Source organism: Cricetulus griseus, chromosome 5, assembly GCF_003668045.3.
Source record: "Cricetulus griseus strain 17A/GY chromosome 5, alternate assembly CriGri-PICRH-1.0, whole genome shotgun sequence".
Classification (NCBI taxonomy): domain Eukaryota; kingdom Metazoa; phylum Chordata; class Mammalia; order Rodentia; family Cricetidae; genus Cricetulus; species Cricetulus griseus.
Genome location: NC_048598.1, coordinates 97,489,022 through 97,507,663, shown reverse-complemented (window position 1 = coordinate 97,507,663; position 18,642 = coordinate 97,489,022). Strand labels below are relative to the sequence as shown.

Here is an 18,642-nt window from a genome sequence, read left to right as displayed (position 1 = left end):
CTCTGACATACCATGTGGCAAATGTAAAAACTGTTTGGGAGAAGAGATAGATACTCAGCAGTTACAGAGGACCAGCGTTCAGATTGGGTCCCAGCACCCACCTCCAGTACCTCACAACTGCCTGTAACTCTAGATCTGGGTTACCTGACACCTCTGGCCTCTGTAGACACCCATACACACAGACACACATGCATCCGCATAAATGAGAAAGATAAATGGCAGCTGGGTGTGGTGTTGCAGCCTTCATTACCAGCATTTGAGAGGCAGGGGCAGGCAGACCTATGTAAGTTCAACTACATACTGAGACCCTGCATTAAAATAAATATATAAATAAATATATATATATATATATATATATATATATATATATATATTTGGTTTTTTGAGACAGGGTTTCTGTGTGTAGCTTTGGAGCCTATCCTGGCACTAGCTCTACAGACCAGGCTGGCCTCAAACTCACAGAGATCTGCCTGCCTCTGCCTCCTGAATGCTGGGATTAAAGGTGTGCACCACCAACAACCGGCAAATATATATTTTTAAGTCTGTAAAAGTAGGCAGTGGTACTTTGTGTTTGGGATTCCAAGTGCTCTGGGAGGCAGAGTCAGGAGGCTTGTCATGAGTTTTTGAGCTCAGCCTGTGCTACAGTGAGATCCTGTCTCAAGAGAAGAGATAGCTCAAATGGAACAGGCAGGGCCACAGGAGACTCAGTGGAGCCTGCTTGTGTGTATCTCTGTGGACTTTAGCTGGCTAGTGACTCTCACTTTTAGTAACTTCTGCTCTTCTTTTACCCACAGCTATGGACTGCAAAGACAGACCAGGGTTCCCAGTGAAGAGGTTGATACAAGGTAACTCCGGGCTGGGAAAGCCCTAAACCTGGTTCCTAACTTTTCTCTGTTGGCTTCTGTAGAGTCCTCAGTGGCCAGTGGCCTGTTAAGGGGCTGAGGGGAGGACAGTTGGAGGTGTCAGGTGTTTCTTACATCTTACCTGTTTGGTTTTGGTGCTGGAACCTAGCCCAGGACCTCACATGACAGCCAAGACCTGCACTGCCAAGCTGCACCCACCCTAGACTTTTATTTGGGATTTGTGTATATATGGTATGCTTATGTATGCATGGAGCTCACTGTGAGTTTAGAATTGAATTATGTTCCATGGATACTGTATGTACATGAGTTGAGGACAATTGTGTTGTTTTCATTTGCTTATTTTTGTTTTTTTGAGTGATTACTAATGTATGCATATTTTAAGAGAAAAGTTCATTGCAAGTTTATTTATTTGAGACAGGGTTCCACTATGTAGCCCAGGCTGGTCTAGAACTCAAAGAGAGCTCTAACTTTCAGTTTTAATTTTTAATTTTTTTTTAATTTTGTGTCTCTGAATGATTGCCTCTGTATTTAATTTAATTTATTGGTTTTTTGAGACAGGTTTTCTCTGTATAACAGCTCCAGCTGTCCTGGAACTAGCTTTGTAGACCAGGCTGGCTTTGAACTCATAGAGATCCTTCTGCTTCTGCCTCCCGAGTGCTGAGATTAAAGGAGTGCACCACTACATCCCGGCTGCCTCTGTATTTTAATGTGCCCTTTGTGTGCAGTGCCCACTGCAGAGGGAAGATCCTTCTTATAATGGTTGTGAACCACCAAGTGTGTGTTGAGAACTGAACCCAGGTTCTCTGTAAGAGCGACAAGTGCTCCTTAAACTACTGAGCCATTTCTCGCCCCTGTTTTATATTCTTTAAAGATCCATTAAATTTTCTTTAATTAGGTGTATATATGTAGGTGGTTAAGTGCACCATCTGCTTGCAGAGGCCATGGGGAGTCAGATTCCCTGGAACAGGATGTGTAGGCAGCTGTGGGCCACCTCATGCACTGGGGACCCAACTTAACAAGAGCAGAAAATGCTCTCAACCCTTGAGCCACCTCTCAAGCTTCTGGGTTTTGGTTTTTGAGATGGGGGTCTCACTCTATAGCCCAGTTTACCTATTAGCTACAGACTGGACTTTCACTTCTTCCTGCCTCAGCTGGAATCACAGGAGCATACTTGTGCGGGGGACCCCTTTTCAAGGCTCTGGGATTGGTGTTGTGTGCCCTGCAGAATCAAATGTGATTCATCTGTGCATGTGTACACATGTGTTGGGTGTGTGTTCAGAGGTGTGCATGTAACAGCCAGAAGACGGCTTGTGCAAGTCTTTTCTCCTCCTTCCCGTGTGGTCTTTGCATCAGGCTTGGCAGGAAGTGCCAAGTTCATTGAACCATCTCACCGACCCTTTGGTGGTCTCTGTTCTGGGGACGCATGCTCTACATGCTGTATCTGTGACACCCTGACTTCTTTCCCAGTAGGTGCCAATAGCTGTCTCCAAGTTGAGGCAATAGACACTGCCTGACTGCTGGAGCTCCCTGTGTGGAGCCTGCTGCTGGGCAGCCCATGAATGTCTCTTATTCCCCTACATTCACAAGCCATGCCCTTGTGCTTGGCCCCAGTGGCAATGGAGTGTGTCAAGGATCAAGTCTCCCATTGAAGAGCCCAACTGTCTATCTGGTTGGCCCCTAGCAGTTCCCTCCTCCCTCGGGACTCTGGCTAGGCTGGCCTGGGTGAGATGTGTCCCAGGTGGGGGGAATCAGCAGAGCCTGAAACCTCAGAGCAGCCATGTTTCATGAGCTAACCAAATGTAGGGAAAAGGTTGGTTTGATTTTTGACTTATGTAGAATTAACCAATGGTACTTGGCATTTAAGTGCATGGAGTGGAGAGTGAGCCCTGAGGACAGGAGAAGATGCCTGCTGCCAAGCATCACTGCTTGAGTTTGACCCCCGACCCCCAGCCTCCAGCAGTGCCCACCCCTTTTTAAATTTTCTGGGTATGGGTATTTTGCCAACATATGTGTTGGTGCATTGTGTGCATGTTTAGTGTCCTGGGGAGGTCAAAAGGAAGTGTCAGGTCCCCTGGAACAGGTGGTTTTGAGCCACCACATAGGTGCTGAGAATTAATCTCAGGTCATCTGTAAGAGCAGTCAGGATTCTTCATAGCTGAGCCATCTCTCCAGCTCCATTTTTAGGCTTGAAAATTTCACCATAACCCCCCCCCAACCCCCCCCCCCCCCCCCCCCGCCCCACCCCAGTAGACCTTTAAGGCCCAGGCACTCAGGTTTTAAGCACAGGTTGGAAAATGTTGCTTCTCTTCCTTTCAGCCCGCCTGCCCTTCAAACGTCTGAACCTTGACTCCAAGGAGAAAGCCAAGGACACATCACCAAAAGTGTCTGTGGAAGATAAAGTCCCGGATCTACAATTGTCCTTGGACACTTTGGAAAACCGCTGTCACACAGGTTCTCATGTAGGCTTGAGTCCAAAGCTGGTTGGTGGCCGGGGCCCCATTGATAGCTTCTTGAAGGCCACAGTAAAGCCAGTGCCGAGTATGGTTATCATCGACCTGACCGAGAACTCCAGTGACATTCCAGACTGCCCTGAGGGCTCCAGTGAACCAAGTCCTGATGCCCCAGTGGAAGGAGCCAACAAGCTGCAGGGGCCCTCCACAGGAGAGCAGTGTCCCCCAGAGACTTCTTCAGACATTCCTTGCCACACGGAGGAGCCTGGGAGCCAAGGAGGCCCAGAGAGGACTGGTGACTGTCAAGCTGGCTCATTACAGAGCTGTCCTAAGCTGACTGCAGGTTCTAGGACCTTTCCCATACAGGAGCCATCAGGCTGGAGCAAGGCAGGAGATCTCCTGTTTATAGAGAAAGTGCCTGTGGTGGTGCTTGAGGACATCCTGACCACTAAACCTCTCCACACTTCTCTTCCCACCACGTCCCTGGAGAGGAGTGTCACTTCAGAGAGTGAAGTGCTGGAATCCTGCCCTGAAGATGACTCCACACTGAGCCTCTCCTCCACAAGCTCCTCTTCTCCAACCAGCTCTCCCGAGGGACCATCTGCACCCCCAGCACAGCTCAATGGAACAAGCCCCCACTCCACACCCATCTGCAAAGTGAGTACCCACCCCCATAATCCTATGGTACTGACAGGGCTTCAGACTGCATAAGGTGCTAGCCCTGCATGCTTGGAGCCTAAGGCTCCATCCTAGGCACCTCAGAAACCTGTTATCTCAGTGCTGGGGAGGTAGAGACAGGAGGATCTGGAGGTCAGGGTCTGCCTCAGCTACATAGTGAATTTGACTACATACCAGTCTAGGCTGTATGAGTACAAGAGACCCTGTCTCAAAATAATCATAAAACTATTATATGGCCGGCTGTGGTGGCACACGCCTTTCATCCCAGCACTTGGGAGGCAGAGACAGGTAGATCTCTGAGTTCGAAGCCAGCCTGGTCTACATAGTAAGTTCCAGAGCTGCACGGTAAGACCCTGTCTGGAAAAAAACAAAAAAGGGAGGGAGGGAGGGTGGGTGAAAGTTCACAGAATAAAAATTAATTATTTGGATTTGGGAGAGGAGGTTCACAGAATAAAAATTAATTATTTGGATTTGGGGTCCCTCCTCCAGAGGTCAAAACCTGCTTGTCACATTATAAACATTCTAAGCCTGACAACAAATACTCCCAAGCATTTTGGGACAAAGGGTGCTGAAGCATGCTGTGGGTAGGCTCACTTTTGTCTGTTTTCACAGCTGAGTTTTCCAATGCCTGCCACCTTCTTTATTATTCATTCTAGTGCTGGGGGTAGGACTTGACTCAACAGGCTGGTGCCCTTCACTTGGGCACACCCAATCCTCAGGACAGAATTTAAAGACAGAGTGGTCTGTCTGTCCAGGGGTACCTTCCCAGATGCAGTCCAGGTGGAGCACCAGAACTGGCAGAGAGCTCACATCCCTCTCTCTCAACATCTCTTGTTGAGGAGGTATCAACAAGGCCTGGAAGAGTAACTCACAGCCAGGCCACCAGCCCCACACACAGAACTCCAGGGGTCTCACACATGTTCAACAGGCACTTTACCACTGAGCCATATCCCCAGCTGTCTTTTCTTCGTTTTGTTAAGTCTTCGTGTGTGGGCCAGGCTGACCCTGAATGTGAGATCTTCCTGGCTTAGCCTCCCAAACATTGGGATTATATATAAAGGGGTGGTGGTGGTAGAGGTGGTGGGTGGGTGTGGTTTTTCAAGACAGGGTTTCTCTGTGTAGCTCTGCTGTCCTGGAACTTACTTTCTTTTTGTTGTTGTTTGTTTTATATTTCTGTCCATTTAATTTGATGTTGACTAGGGTTACTGTATATTGCTTTTATTAAGTTTAGGTATGTTCCTGTTATCCCTAATCTCTCCAAGACCTTTATCATGAAGTGGTGTTGGGTTTTGTCAAAGGATTTTTCAGCATCTAGTGAGATGATCATGTGGTTTTTTTCTTTCAGTTTGTTTATATGGTGGATTACATTGATGGATTTTCATATGTTAAACCATCCCTGCATCTCTGGGATGAATCCTTCTTGGTCATGATGGGTGATTTTTCTAATGTGTTCTTGGATTCAGTTTGCCAGTATTTTATTGAGTATCTTTGCATCTATGTTCATGAGGGAAACTGGCCTGTGATTCTCTTGTTTGTGTCTTTGTGTGGTTTTGGTATCAGGGTAACTGTATCCTCATAAAGAGTTTGTTTTGTTTTGTTTTTCAAGACAGGGTTTATCTGTAGGTTTGGAGACTGTCCTGGAACTTTCTTTGAAGACCAGGCTGACCTTGAACTCACAGAGATCTGCCTGCCTCTGCCTCCCCACTTCTGTGCCACCACCGCCCAGCTGTTAGGAGACTATTGATAACTGTTTCTATTTCCTTAGGGTTTATAGGTGTATTTAAGTTGTTTATCTGTTCTTGATTTTATTTTGGTATGTGGTACTTATCTAGAAAATGGTCCATCTCCTTAAAGTTTTTCAATTTTGTGGAGTACAGGTTTTTGAAGTATGACCTGATGATTCTCCGGATTTCCTTGGTGTCTATTGTTTTGTCCCCCTTTTCATTTCAGATTTTGTTAATTTGGATATTCTCTCTATCTTTTGGTTAGTTTGTGTTTGTCTATCTTATTGAATTTCTCAAAGAACCACATTGATTCTTTGTATTTTCTTTGTTTCTATTTATTGATTTCAGCTCTCAATTTGACTATTTTGTCTGCTTCTTCTGTGTTTGCTTTTGTTCTAGTTCATTCAATTCTGTTAATTAACTAGTGTGTGATTTTTTTTTCCAGCTTCTTTATGTAGGCATTTAGTGCTATGAACTCTTAGCACTGCTTTCAAAGTGTCCCATAAGTTTGGGTATGTTGTGTGGTCATTTTCATTAAATTTTAGGAAGTCTTTAATTTCTTTATTTCTTCCTTGATCCAGTGGTGGTTCAGTTGATCACTGTTCAATTTCCATGTTTGTGGGCTTTCTGAAATTAATGTTGGTGTTGAATTCTAACTTTAAACTGTGGTGATCTGATAGGATACAAGAGTTTATTCCTTATTTTTGTTTGGTATCTATTGAGGTTTGCTTTGTTACCGAATATGTGATCTATTTTTGAGAAGGTTCCATGAGTTTCTGAGAAAAAGGTGTATTCTTTTGTGTTTGGGTGGAATGTCCTATAGATATCTGTTAAGTCCATTTGAGTCATAACATCTGTTCGTTCCCTTATTTCTCTGTTAAGTTTCTGTCTGGCACATCTGTCCACTGGTGACAGTGGGGTGTTGAGGTCTCCCACTATTAGTGTTTGGGGTTTGATTTGTGATTTAAGCTTTAGTTAATGTTTCTTTTACAAATGTAGGATGTAGGAGGCCTTGTGTTCCGAATTGAGATTTCCTGTGATGAATATGAAATGCCTTTGTTTATCTCTTTTGATTGATTTTAGTTTGAAGTCTATTTTGTTAGATATTAGTATAGCTACACCAGCTTGGTTCTTAGGTCCATTTGATTGGAAAATTTTTTCCCCAACCCTTTACTCTGAGGTAATGTCTGTCTGTGAAGTTGAGGTGTGTTTACTGTATGCAGCAGAAGGAGGGATTCTGTTTTTGTATCCGATCTATTAGCCTGTGTCTTTTTTTTTGTTTTTTTGTTGTTGTTTATTTTTTTTGTTTGTTTTTGTTTTTTTGAGACAGGGTTTCTCTGTGTAGCTTTGGTGCCTATCCTGGCACTTGCTCTGGAGACCAGGCTGGCCTCGAACTCACAGAGATCCGCCTGCCTCTGCCTCCTGAGTGCTGGGATTAAAGGCATGCGCCACCAACGCCCGGCAGCCTGTGTCTTTTTATAGGTGAATTGAGACCGTTTATATTAGTGGATATTAATGATCAGTGATTGCTAGTTCCTTTTATTTTTGTTTTTGTTCTTGGTGATGGCATTGTGTGTGTTCACTTCCCTTTGGGATGCAGCTGACTCCTTGGGTTGGCGTTTTCCTTCTAATACTTTCTGTAGGGCTGGGTTTATTGATAGGTATTGTTTAAATTTGGTTTTATCATGGAATATCTTGTTTTCTCCATCTAAGATTATTGAAATGTTTGCTGGGTTAAGTAGTCTGGGCTGGCATCTGTGGTCCCTTAGTGTCTGCATAATGTCTGTCCAGGACCTTCTGGGTTTCACTGTTTCCATTGAGAAGTCAGGTGTAATTCTGATAGGTCTGCCTTTATATGTTACCTGGCCTTTCTCCTTTGCAGCTCTTAGTAGTCTTTCTTTATTCTGTATGTTTATTGTTTTGATTATTATGTGTTGAGACTGTGTGTGTGTGTGTGTGTGTGTGTGTGTGTGTGTGTGTGTGTGTGTGTGTGTGTGTGGTCCAGTCTATTTGGTGTTCTGTAAGCCTCTTGTACTTTCATAGGCATGTCTGTCTTTAGGTTGGGAAAGTTTTCTTCTGATTTTGTTGAATATATTTTCTGTGCCTTTGAGTTGGACTTCTTCTCCTTCTATCCCTATTATTCTTAGGTTTGGTCTTTTCATGGTGTCCCAGATTTTCTGCATGTTTTGTGTTAAGGATTTCTTGGATTTAAAATTTTCTTTGACCGATGAATCTCATATCTTCAACGCCTGAAATTCTCTCTTCCATCTTTTTGGTTTTTTGAGATAGGGTTTCTCTGTGTAGCTTTGGAGCCTATCTGGCACTCACTCTGGAGACCAGGCTGGCCTCAAACTCAGAGATCCGCCTGCCTCTGCCTCCCGAGTGCTGGGATTAAAGGCGTGCGCCACCCACCAACGCCCGGCCTCTTCCATCTCTTGTATTCTGTTGTTTATGCTTGCATTTGTGGTTCCTGATTGTTTACCCAGATTTTCTATTTCCAGAATTCCCTTGGTTTGTGTTTTCTTTATTGCCTCTATTTCAGATTTCAAGTCTTGAATAGTTTCCCTCACGTATTTGATTGCTTTTTATTGGTTTTCTTTAAGGGATTTGTTGATTTCTTCCAATTTTTTTGTCTTTTCCTCCAGTTCTTTAAGGGCCTCAATCATCCTCATAAAGTTATTTTCCGGTCATTTTCTTCTACTTCCTCTGTGTTGGGATGTTCAGGTCTTGTTGCTGTAGCACCACTAGTTTCTAGTGATGCCTTATTGCTCTTTATATTGTTGAGTGTGTTCTTATCTTGTTGTCTATGCATCTCTTCCTCTAGTTGGTATAGGTGGAGCTTGTGCTTCAGGGGTCTCTCTTTCTCCAGTTGGTATAGTTGGGAGCTGTGGCTCCCTTCACTGCTCCTTCAAGCACAAGCAGAGCAGAGCCTCCAGTGAACACTCCTCCAGGTGGAAGTGGGCCCAATGTTCAGGTGGTCGCTAATTGAGGTGCAAGTGGGGCTACAGCTCCAGTGGATGCTTCTCCTGTTGGAGGTGGGGCCACAGCTTTTGAGGCAAGGTCTCTATGTAACCCTGGGTGTCCTAGAACTTGCTATGTAGATCAGGCTGACTTCGAACTCACAAAGATCCACCTGCCTGTGCTTCCCAAGTGCTGGTACCTATCTGTTTTGTGTTTGTGAATTCTGTACATATTTATGACATGTTTAGATCAAATACACCCCCTTTCCAATCCATCCAAATTCTTTCCCCCTCAACTTGATGAGCTTTTTGGCTTTTTTTGTTTTTTGTTTGTTTTGTTATTTTTTTTTCGAGACAGGGTTTCTCTTTGTAAGAGTCCAGGCTGTGTTGGAACTTACTCTCTAGAACAGGCTGGCCTCAAACTCACAGATCTGCCTGCCTCTGCCTCCCAAGTGCTGGGATTAAAGTCATATGCCACCATACCCAGCCTTATGAGCTCTTATTTTTAAAACTATGTTTTTAATTAAAATAGGAGTATATCATCATTTCTCCCTCTAGTTCCTGTCACGTCTTACACTGTCAAGTTGATAGCCTCTTTTATTGTTGTGTGTGTGTACGCACTCGTGCAAGCCTGTGTGTAATGTGTGTATGCATAAAGATATGTATAAATACATACCCTGGAGTTTTGGTTGTTTGTGTGGATGCTCTCAGGTCTGATCACTCTGCATTGAACAACAGTAAGGGGGCTCACCCCTGGGAGAGGCTAATTCTTAATTCTCATTCTCTCAGCTGTCATCATTTGCCTGTTTGACTAGGGGTCCCATCCCCTTGAGATTTTCCATGTTCTGTGTTAGCTTGTCCATTGGTATGATCATTGTTCAGGTCTTGTTTATGCAGCTGTTTCTAGGAGACAAGTCACAGCACACTTCCTGATCCTCTGGCTCTTAGTGTCTTCCCACCTACTTTCCCGCCATGTCCCCTGAGTCACAAATGCAGGAGCTACGCTGTGGATTATCCCAGGCTGGATTCCTCACAGTCTGATGTTTGCGTTGTGTCCGGTTGTGTTTGCTGTAAGAATCAGCATCTTTGAGGAGAGGTGGCCATGCCTACCCAGAAAAGAAGGCTCGTACACAGAGAAACTTGGTGTCTAGGGGTCTGGGATTAGGCCTGTGGGGTTCTAGGTGTCAAACAGTTGCCTGCTCTTGTTTTCAAATCTACTGAGTCCACTCAGTGCTCCTGTACATGCACAAAGGGGACCATCTACCGGGCTTGAGTAGCCTCTTGGACCACACCCCTTAGAAGGCTGACCCTCCCTTCTCCCAGCACTCACCTTTCCTCAGTAGTTCCTCAGCTGCAAGTGGAGATTCATGACTGCTCCCCTTCCGTGCTGAGATTTTGTGGGGCTTGATCTGTGTGGGTCGTGTGTACATAGTCACAGCTGCTATGAGTTCATGTTTGATAATGTTTCACTGCAGGTGACTGTTCCAAGATGTGGCTCTCACAGCTTTTCTGACCCCTCTTCCCTAAGATCCCTGAGCCTTGATGAAAGGAGGTGACATAACCGTCTCATGTAGGGCAGAGTACATCAATCTTTCTTGTATAGAGTTTGTGGGGTGAAGAAAGAAGCCTCTGGAGTGAGAGCTGACCTGTCTGTGGGTGTAAAGATAAGACTGCAGCATGCCAAAGAGATGATCCAGGCCTAGAGACTACTTGCTTACTCCTTCAGAGGACACCAGGCATGTACATGGTGACAGACACACGTGAAGACACATGGTTAAAAGAGGGACCTAGAGGAAGTTTATTACTATAGTCAATTAGGGCAGCTCCATTTATTTTATTTTTTTATTTTTATTTATTTATTTTTTGGTTTTTCGAGACAGGGTTTCTCTGTAGCTTTGGAGCCTATTCTGGCACTCGCTCTGGAGACTAGGCTGGCCTCGAACTCACAGAGGTCCACCTGCCTCTGTCTCCCGAGTGCTGGGATTAAAGGCATGCGACACCAACGCCCGGCCAGGGCAGCTCCATTTAAATCCTGTGTATTTGTGAAGTAGGATGCTTCAGTAGTAGTGAGTTTCTGTATCGAGTTGTCAAAGGACTGCAGTGTTATTTACCCCGCCCCATGTGACCCTCCCTCCTCTTGGTCCTTATCTCCTCCCTGCAGATGCTCCTCCTTCCATGGCCCTTCTGTGAGTGTTCCAGGGTAGATCCACCCCAGTACTGATTCAGGGATGGCATCCACATATGGGAGCCTGTGGTGGCATTTGTCTTTCTGGGTCTGGGTCCTGCAAATTCCATACTTAAATTTTTCTTTCTTTTTTGGTTTTCCCAGGCTGGCCTGGAACTCACAGAGATTCTCCTGCCTCTGAGTGCTGGGAAATTATGATGCCACCAATACCCGATATCATAATTTCATTTTTTAAGCAACTGAATAATATTCCATTGTGTCAATGAATTGCATTTTCACAGTCCATTCAGCAGTTAATGAACAGCTAAGGTGATTCTATTTCCTTCTCGTATCCTGACCCAGGGTGCAACTAGATCACAGCAGGGCTGAAGGGCAAATGTTAGAGGCCCCCTGTGGGTGGGAACACCTTAGCCACTTGCTGTGGCTTCTACCATCCTTCTCAAGAAGCTGATAATCTTTTTCCATGTAACACTTTTGGTTTTTCAAGTCAGGGTTTCTCTGTGGCTTTGGAGCCTGTCCTGGAACTAGCTCTTGTAGACCAGGCTAGCCTTGAACTTGCAGGTATCCGCCTGCCTCTGCCTCCTGAGTGCTAGGATTAAAAGCGTGCACCACCACCGCTTGGCTCATAAAACACTTTTTAATTTTATTTTTGAGTGTGTGTGTCAGCAGCACTAGGGAGTCACTCAACTTGATCAAACTCTGATGTTAGGCTTGCTCACAAGCACTTTGACCTGCTGAGCTATCTCCTTGGCACTGTTTTGTTGTTTATGGTGTTTTGAGACAGGGTCTCTTTGTATAAACCCAGCCTTCCTTGAACTCAGAGATCTTCCTGCCTCTGTGGCCCGGTTGCTGGGATTTCTACTAATCTTGACAGAGCATGATTAGACCATCTGACGTCTTGGATCAGGGAAGGGTCTTAGCATAGTTTTGTCCACTACCAGAGGTCAGGTTTGTGTGCTGTGAGACCTGTCATTCAGCCTAGTGTCTGGCAACACAGGGTGCCATTCCATTCAGGATGGTGCCGGTGCAGCCATGTTCTTGGGTCTTTGACTTTGTACCATGTGAGCCCTGGATGCCAGAATGTTTTTGGTCCTGCACCCCTGCAAGTTCCCTGTGCTTATTATGTTGCTTGCATTCAGCAAAGCCGGGTCAAAACTACTGCAAAGCTAGGTGTGTGCTTTTCCTCCTAGCCCTTGAGAGGCTGAGGCAGGAGGATTGAAAGCTCGAGGCCAGGCCTTGGCTCAAAATACCAAGGGCAGGGAAAATCCCAGTAGAAAACTTGCATCTGTTGTGAACATGCCCAAACAGCTGTCCTCGTCATTCTGCCCAGGCCAGGAAGTGCTACACATGGTATGTGTCTGCAGGACAGCTCCCCAGGTGCTGTGTAGATGCTGCTGAGCTATGTGGGCAGGCAGGTGGGGTTGCTCTGGCACTGAGCTGCTGAGGCAGGAGGATGTTTTGAATCCAGGAATCAAGTTCGGCATGGGAAGTACAGGTAATACTACCTCACACAAATGCTTCTGGGCTTACGCAGGATAGGCCTCTGTGGAGGCTGCCCATTCCCAGTACCACAGAAACTATCCTGACAGTACTCCTGCCAGCAGGAACATCAGGAGTTCAAAGCCAGCCTGGGCTACATGAGACCCTGTCTAAAAACAATCCAGACTGGAGAGATGGCTCAGCAGTTAAAAGCACTGGATGCTCTTCCAGAGGACCTAAGTTCAATTCCCAGCACCCATATGGCAGTTCATAACTGTCTGTAACTCCAGCTGTAGGGAATCTGACACCCTCACACAGAGATACATGTAAAAATCACCAATGAGCCTGTTTTAAAAAAAAATCCGGGGGGCTGGAGAGATGGCTCAGAGGTTAAGAGCACTGACTGCTCTTCCAGAGGTCCTGAGTTCAATTCCTGGCAACCACATGGTGGCTCACAACCCTCCGTTACGAGATCTGGTGCCCTCTTCTGGTGTGCAGATATACATGGAAACAAAATGTTGTATACATAATAAATAAATAATTAAAAAAATCCGTAGTAAGTATCTTTATAATCCCAGTGTTCTCAGTATACTGTGTGTCTGCATGTGAGAGGTTCTACACTTCTCACAGAACTTTGAATATGTCATGGCTGTTTGGTGTCCTGGGCTCCCCGTGAAGAGGCATCTGTGGAGGGTGTAGCTCCTGCATATTCTGTGCCTTGTCTTGGACAGGTGACTCTGGTGTCCCCTGCCTGTCGCAAGCACCCACACTTGCTGGGGTGTCTGTTGTTGGAGAGCTCATATCTGTAGTCAGCCCTTTGCTAGTAATGTTTCCTGCATCTGGGCCCCCTCCACAATTATTCCCCTGCCCTGTTCTGCCCTCCCTTCCCTGGCTTAGAAAGAGGGATGTCCGGCCACAGAAAGCTGTGTCCCATCACTTTGGGTGCTGTGAGTGGGTAGAACCAACAGATCAGCCTTGCCTGTCTCTTGAGAGGATCTCTCTGTAGCCCTGGCTTGCCTCATCTGAAAAGCCCTTGTTGAGACTGCCTGGCACTGTGGTTTGGAGACTGAAATCAGTCTGTGACCATCTATGGATCTGTCATCAGAGGCCCTGGCCTTCATATGTCCCTGCAGCTAGTGCTGTGTTCCACTGCTTCTCCTCTGCCTTGGTCTTCTCAGCTAACACTCAGCTGAGAAGACTAAATTCTGTCCACCATTGAGCCTCTCTTCAAGTCTAAAAGGAACCTGTAGAGTGATTTCCACCCTGCTTTTTGTGTATAGAACACAGACGCTTACATGTGCAAGGCCAGCACTATACCATTGAGCCAGGCACCCAGCCTCCTAGTTTGTACTTAATCTCTCAGTAAGTCATCCTGATCCTGTAGAAGAGCAAAGACTACAGGTCATGGGCCCAGCCCAAGGTGACCTGCCACATTCTAAAAAGCATCTGGCAGACAAGGGACTCAGTGATGGCATGCCTGGCAGGTCCAGGTCCAGGGTTCAACTCCAGCACCACAAAGAACTTGGGCTCATTTGTACCAGGAAGGGCTTCATTTGGAACCTTGCAGGATCATAGACCAGCTCCTGTGAACACAGTGGCGTTTGATTGCTGGGAGCTGGCCTCCAGCTCATCCCTGTCCACTGGTGGCTTCTCCTCACTGGTATTCTTCTCTGTCTCCAGTTTACCTGAGTAAGGCCTTTGTGTTCTGACTGTAACATTTGATGCTGTTGCTGGAAAAGACTTTTGCAACAATGTTTTGTTTTGTTTCTGCTTTGTCTCAATACAGAGGGGGGGGCATTCCACTCCCTGAGCCACGCCCCCAGCCCCTTTTAGGAGGATTCTAGGTGGGGGCTCCACCCCTACCACATCCTCAGCCTCTTCCTGGTGACTCCTGGGCAGAAGGCTCCATCCCTGACCACACCCCAGCTCCTCACGGGTGATTCTACTTATAGTTCATAAGTAGAATATATATCATCTTTGACAAACAACCTTTGTGGGTTGGTTCCTGTGTGTGAGTGGAGGCCAGAAGGACAGCCTTTATTATTGGTCTGCAGGCATTGTTCACCATTTTGGGGGGTAGGGTACAGAGTCTCACTTTGTCTTCCTGTCTGGCCTGGGTCTTGCCATATACACCAGGCTGGCTGCCTGCCTGCCTCCGCCTCCCTAGTGCTAGAACTAAAGGCGTAGCCACCACACTGAGATTCTTATTGTGATTATGCTCACCATTTGGGTGGCCTGGGTGGGCTAACTGAGTTTGCCAGCCAAGGAGCCCCAGGGATCCTCCTGTCTTCTAGTGCCTGGTGCTAGGATTAAAAGTGTCCATCATTACACCTGGCTCTTTCTGTGTTGGGGCTTAATCAGGTCCCTGTGCTTCAAGCTAAAGTCAACTGCTAAATCACCTCTCTCCTGGGGCTTATAGACCATATCCAGAATGTCCCCTGTAGGTTCTAGGCCCTACTGCCCTTCCCGTGGGGTGGGATGGAGCCCTGTGGGAATGTGACCTAAGCTCTTATGTCTTTCTTTTCAGGTTAACAAGAAACTCGTCAGAGGCTCCACAGAGAAGGGCAGGAGCAAACTACACAGAGTAAGGTCCTCCTCCCAGCTCTTGGAGCCTTGTGCTTATGGACTCTCCTGCTTGTGCTGCCACTGCACTGGCAATGGTGGTGGACCGAGTGTCCTGAGTACGCAGGCTCTGCCTGGGTCTCTGCCAGCACATGCTGCCATTGGGAAAACTCCCTTCAAAGGGGCATTGAGTTCAAGTCCAGCCAGGGTTAAAGGGTTACATAGTGAGTCAAAAAAAAAAAAACAAAAACAAAAAAAAACCGGGGGTGGCGACACACACCTTTAATCTAGCACTTACGGAGACAGACACAGGCCGATCTCTGAGTTCAAAGCCAGCCTGGTTTACAAAGCGAGTTCCAGGACAGTTCCAGGACACAGAGAAACCCTGTCTCAAAAAAAAAAGGCAAAACTAAACAAAATACCTTTGACATGGTCTCACTCTCCTTGGAAGGGTATGAGTTAGGTTCACATGGAAGTGGCCCCAGACAATGCAGAGGTGACAGCTGGTTGCGACTTTTTGGTCTCCAGGTCACCATGTGGCCTGTGGGGAAAGGGACACTCTAATGTGTAAAACTTTAGGCCCTGCTGTGCTCACTGTGCTACACAACCCCTTTGCAGTTAGGAAGGAGTATGGTGTCATTGGGTGCTTTTTAAGGCATTTGGTATTGGAAAAGCAGGCTTTTTGCATGCTGAACATTCTGGTCCTCTGAGGTGAACCCCAGTCCTGTTTGCTTAGAGGCTCCCTGTGTAGCCCAGGCTGGCCCCATTCTCCCAGTGACAAATGACATGCTTACACTGCCAGGTACAATCCAGCCTGTGTGAGCAGCGCATATGAAGGTACAGCAGACAGAGTCTCCTGGGCTTCTGTCTCCTTAGTAACAACCGGGAACTGACAATGCAGTCAGGCCTGCACCTCCTACCCAGGTCAGACTGCCTCTTTTGGCCAGGAAGTAGCACTTACAAGCTGTGGCCCAGAGCACAGTTGCAAAACATGCTGGAATCCCCAATACCAAGAAACCACCCAACACAGGCCTATTACAGCAGCAGCCCTACATCCACAGGCTTCATTACAGGAAGGCTTGAAGTCCTTTTTCAAGCTGGACACTGAGGGCTCAGACTCCGGTTTGGAGAGACCTGCTGGGGTAGAGCTCAGTCCCAAAAGGATCTCTGCTGGGCATTGGGGTCCAACCCAGGACTCTGTTTAATACTCACCCACCAGGCTCCTGTCCTTACCCTCAGTCCAGTCTCTCATTTCAAAGGAAATCGAGTCGTTCTTGAATGTATGTAGGGAATGAGTCAGCCTGGGCAATAGTTCACCACCACTGCCCTGACACTTGTGTCTTTGGTGCTGAGCTGAACTCTGGGCTCTGTGTGCTTGGCAGTTCTTGCCTTAGGTCACCCATGGTGCACCTTTGCCACTGTCTTCTTACAGGACAGAGAACAGCAGAGGGAGGAGAAGGAGAAGCTGAGGGAAGAGACGCGGCAAGCCAAGGAGGAGGCTCGAAGAAGGAAGGAGGAAGAGAAGGAGCTGAAGGAGAAGGAGCGGAGGGAAAAGCGGGAGAAGGATGAGAAGGAGAAGGCGGAAAAGCAGCGGCTCAAGGAGGAACGACGCAAGGAGCGACAGGAGGCTCTGGAGTGAGTGTGCGGACCTCTGGAGCCTGACTGCAGAGGGGGCAGTTGGCTTCTGGCCTGTGTACTTTCTGTAGGGCTGCAGGCTTTATCTGGCTGTGGTTCCTGGGCTACTGGGAGTTTTGGTTTTAAATGCTCCGGTCCCATCAGGATTTCTTATTCAGTTTCCTAACTGGGCTGTTGCCTCAGTGGATGACCACTGTGTCCTGTGAGGTTTTGACACTACAGCAGCTCTTGTGTGGTGAGGCAGTCCTATCATGATAACACTTTGTTTTCGAGGCAGGGTTTCTCTGTGTAGCCCTGGCTGTTTGGAACTCACTCTGTAGACCAGGCCTGCCTCTACCTCCTGAGTGCTAGGATTAAAGACATGCACCTCCATGCCTGGCCACAAATAAATAAATAAATAAATAAATAAAATCTTTGTGCCTTGCAAGGAGGTTGTTGAAACCTAATAAATGACAAATGATTTTTGAGTAAGTGAGCCATGCTGCTGTGGATGATCTTGGAGTTTTGATTCTCCTGCCTCCACATAGTGCTGGGGTGATTGGCAGGCACCAACACACCTGGTCTTTGACATGTTGGGGCTAGAACCCAAGGGCTCATGCATGACAAGTTGTCACTATCCATTGAGCCCCAAACCATCAAGAACTTTATATTGATAAGTGATGTGGTGCTGACTTTAATCTGCACCTGTGCTGGGAGATTCTGTGAGTTGCAGGTCAGCTTTGTCTATGTAATGAGACCCCTTCAAAATAATTTAAAAGATTGATTGGTTTTTTTGTTTTGTTTTTTGTTTTTTGAGACAGGGTTTCTCTGTGGCTTTGGGGGTTGTCCTGGAACTACCTCTTGTAGACCAGGCTGGTCTTGAACTCAGAGATCCACCTGCCTCTGCATCTCGAGTGCTGGGATTAAAGGTGTGTGCCACAACCGCCTGGCTGATTGATTGGTTTATTATGTGTTCAGTGTTCTGCCTGCCAGAACACCTGAATGCCAGAAGGTGGCACCAGACTTCATTATGGATGGTCGTGAGTCACCATGTGGTTCCTGGGAATTGAACTCTGAAAGAGGTCAATGCTCTTAACCTCTGAGCCATCTGTCCAGCCCCTCAAAATAATAATTTTATATGGAGATACCTGTAATGCCAGCACTCAGGCTGAGGCAGGGGGATTGCTGTTGCCAATCTGGGGTTACCTAGCAAGACTGTCTCAGAAACAAAGAAAAGAATTTTGTGATGTTGTTCATTTTGCTTTATTAGTCCCAGGGCCACAGCCTTGTCACAGTATGGGGGGGTAGGGTGGGGGTGGGGGGTGGCTGGCTTCTGCGCTCACACAGCTCATGTCTCCTTCTCCCAGGGCTAAACTGGAGGAAAAAAGGAAGAAAGAGGAAGAGAAGCGGTTACGGGAAGAAGAGAAGGTAGCCTGGCTGCCCGCCCTGCCCCTCTAGGACACTGCAGCATCGGGGTGCTTTCTGTGTTTCAGTGTTGGCAGTGGGCCCCATGGGGACTGTGCACCCACTTCTCAGATCCCACCTTGCCTCCCTCTGTTGCCATCAGCACTGGTTCCTCAATGGGTAGATGCCTTGAGGGTTTTGAGAACTTGCAGGCACAATATTGCCTTCCCAGAGTGCTGTGGGATAACTGTGCTGTCCTGTCCCCTCCCCACCACAGCGCATTAAGGCAGAGAAGGCAGAGATCACCAGGTTCTTCCAGAAGCCAAAGACTCCACAGGCCCCCAAGGTGAGCACCACCTCAGCTCCTGGAGTAGCCGACTGAGCTCATAAGCAATCCAAATGTGTCTTCTGTTGTTCTCCACCATGTTTTCCAATTCGAATTTATTTCTAGTTGTATGAGTTTATCCCCATTCACCTTTTGTTGAGACCATCTCTCGGAGCCTGTCTAATTAATTGCCTAGACTGGTTGGAACTAACCTGTGGCTGACATCGAGGCCCTAGGTACTGAGAGGCTCAGGGTGCCAGAGAGGTGGGTGTCCTGATGCTGACCTTTCACCCAGCCAGCTCCCCTCATTGCCCACTCTCAGGTTCCTTCTCTTGACACAGTGTGGCGTCTGCTGCTCAGGCACTGGTCTCACAGTGGCTTGGGTGTTTGAGACACTG

The 18,642-nt window shown here is 47.0% G+C and overlaps 1 protein-coding gene across 2 annotated transcripts in view; it reads left to right on the top strand.

Moving 5' to 3' along the window:
- Chaf1a (chromatin assembly factor 1 subunit A) overlaps nucleotides 1-18,642 on the top strand; it is a 30,268-nt gene that overhangs the window by 3,087 nt on the left and 8,539 nt on the right. For both annotated transcript variants that reach the window (XM_027416888.2, XM_027416887.2), the window contains exons 2-7: nucleotides 795-845; nucleotides 3,180-3,970; nucleotides 14,867-14,923; nucleotides 16,334-16,536; nucleotides 17,883-17,943; nucleotides 18,197-18,265. In XM_027416888.2, coding sequence (XP_027272689.1) covers nucleotides 795-845; nucleotides 3,180-3,970; nucleotides 14,867-14,923; nucleotides 16,334-16,536; nucleotides 17,883-17,943; nucleotides 18,197-18,265 — 1,232 coding nt within the window. The remainder of the gene's footprint in view (nucleotides 1-794; nucleotides 846-3,179; nucleotides 3,971-14,866; nucleotides 14,924-16,333; nucleotides 16,537-17,882; nucleotides 17,944-18,196; nucleotides 18,266-18,642) is intronic.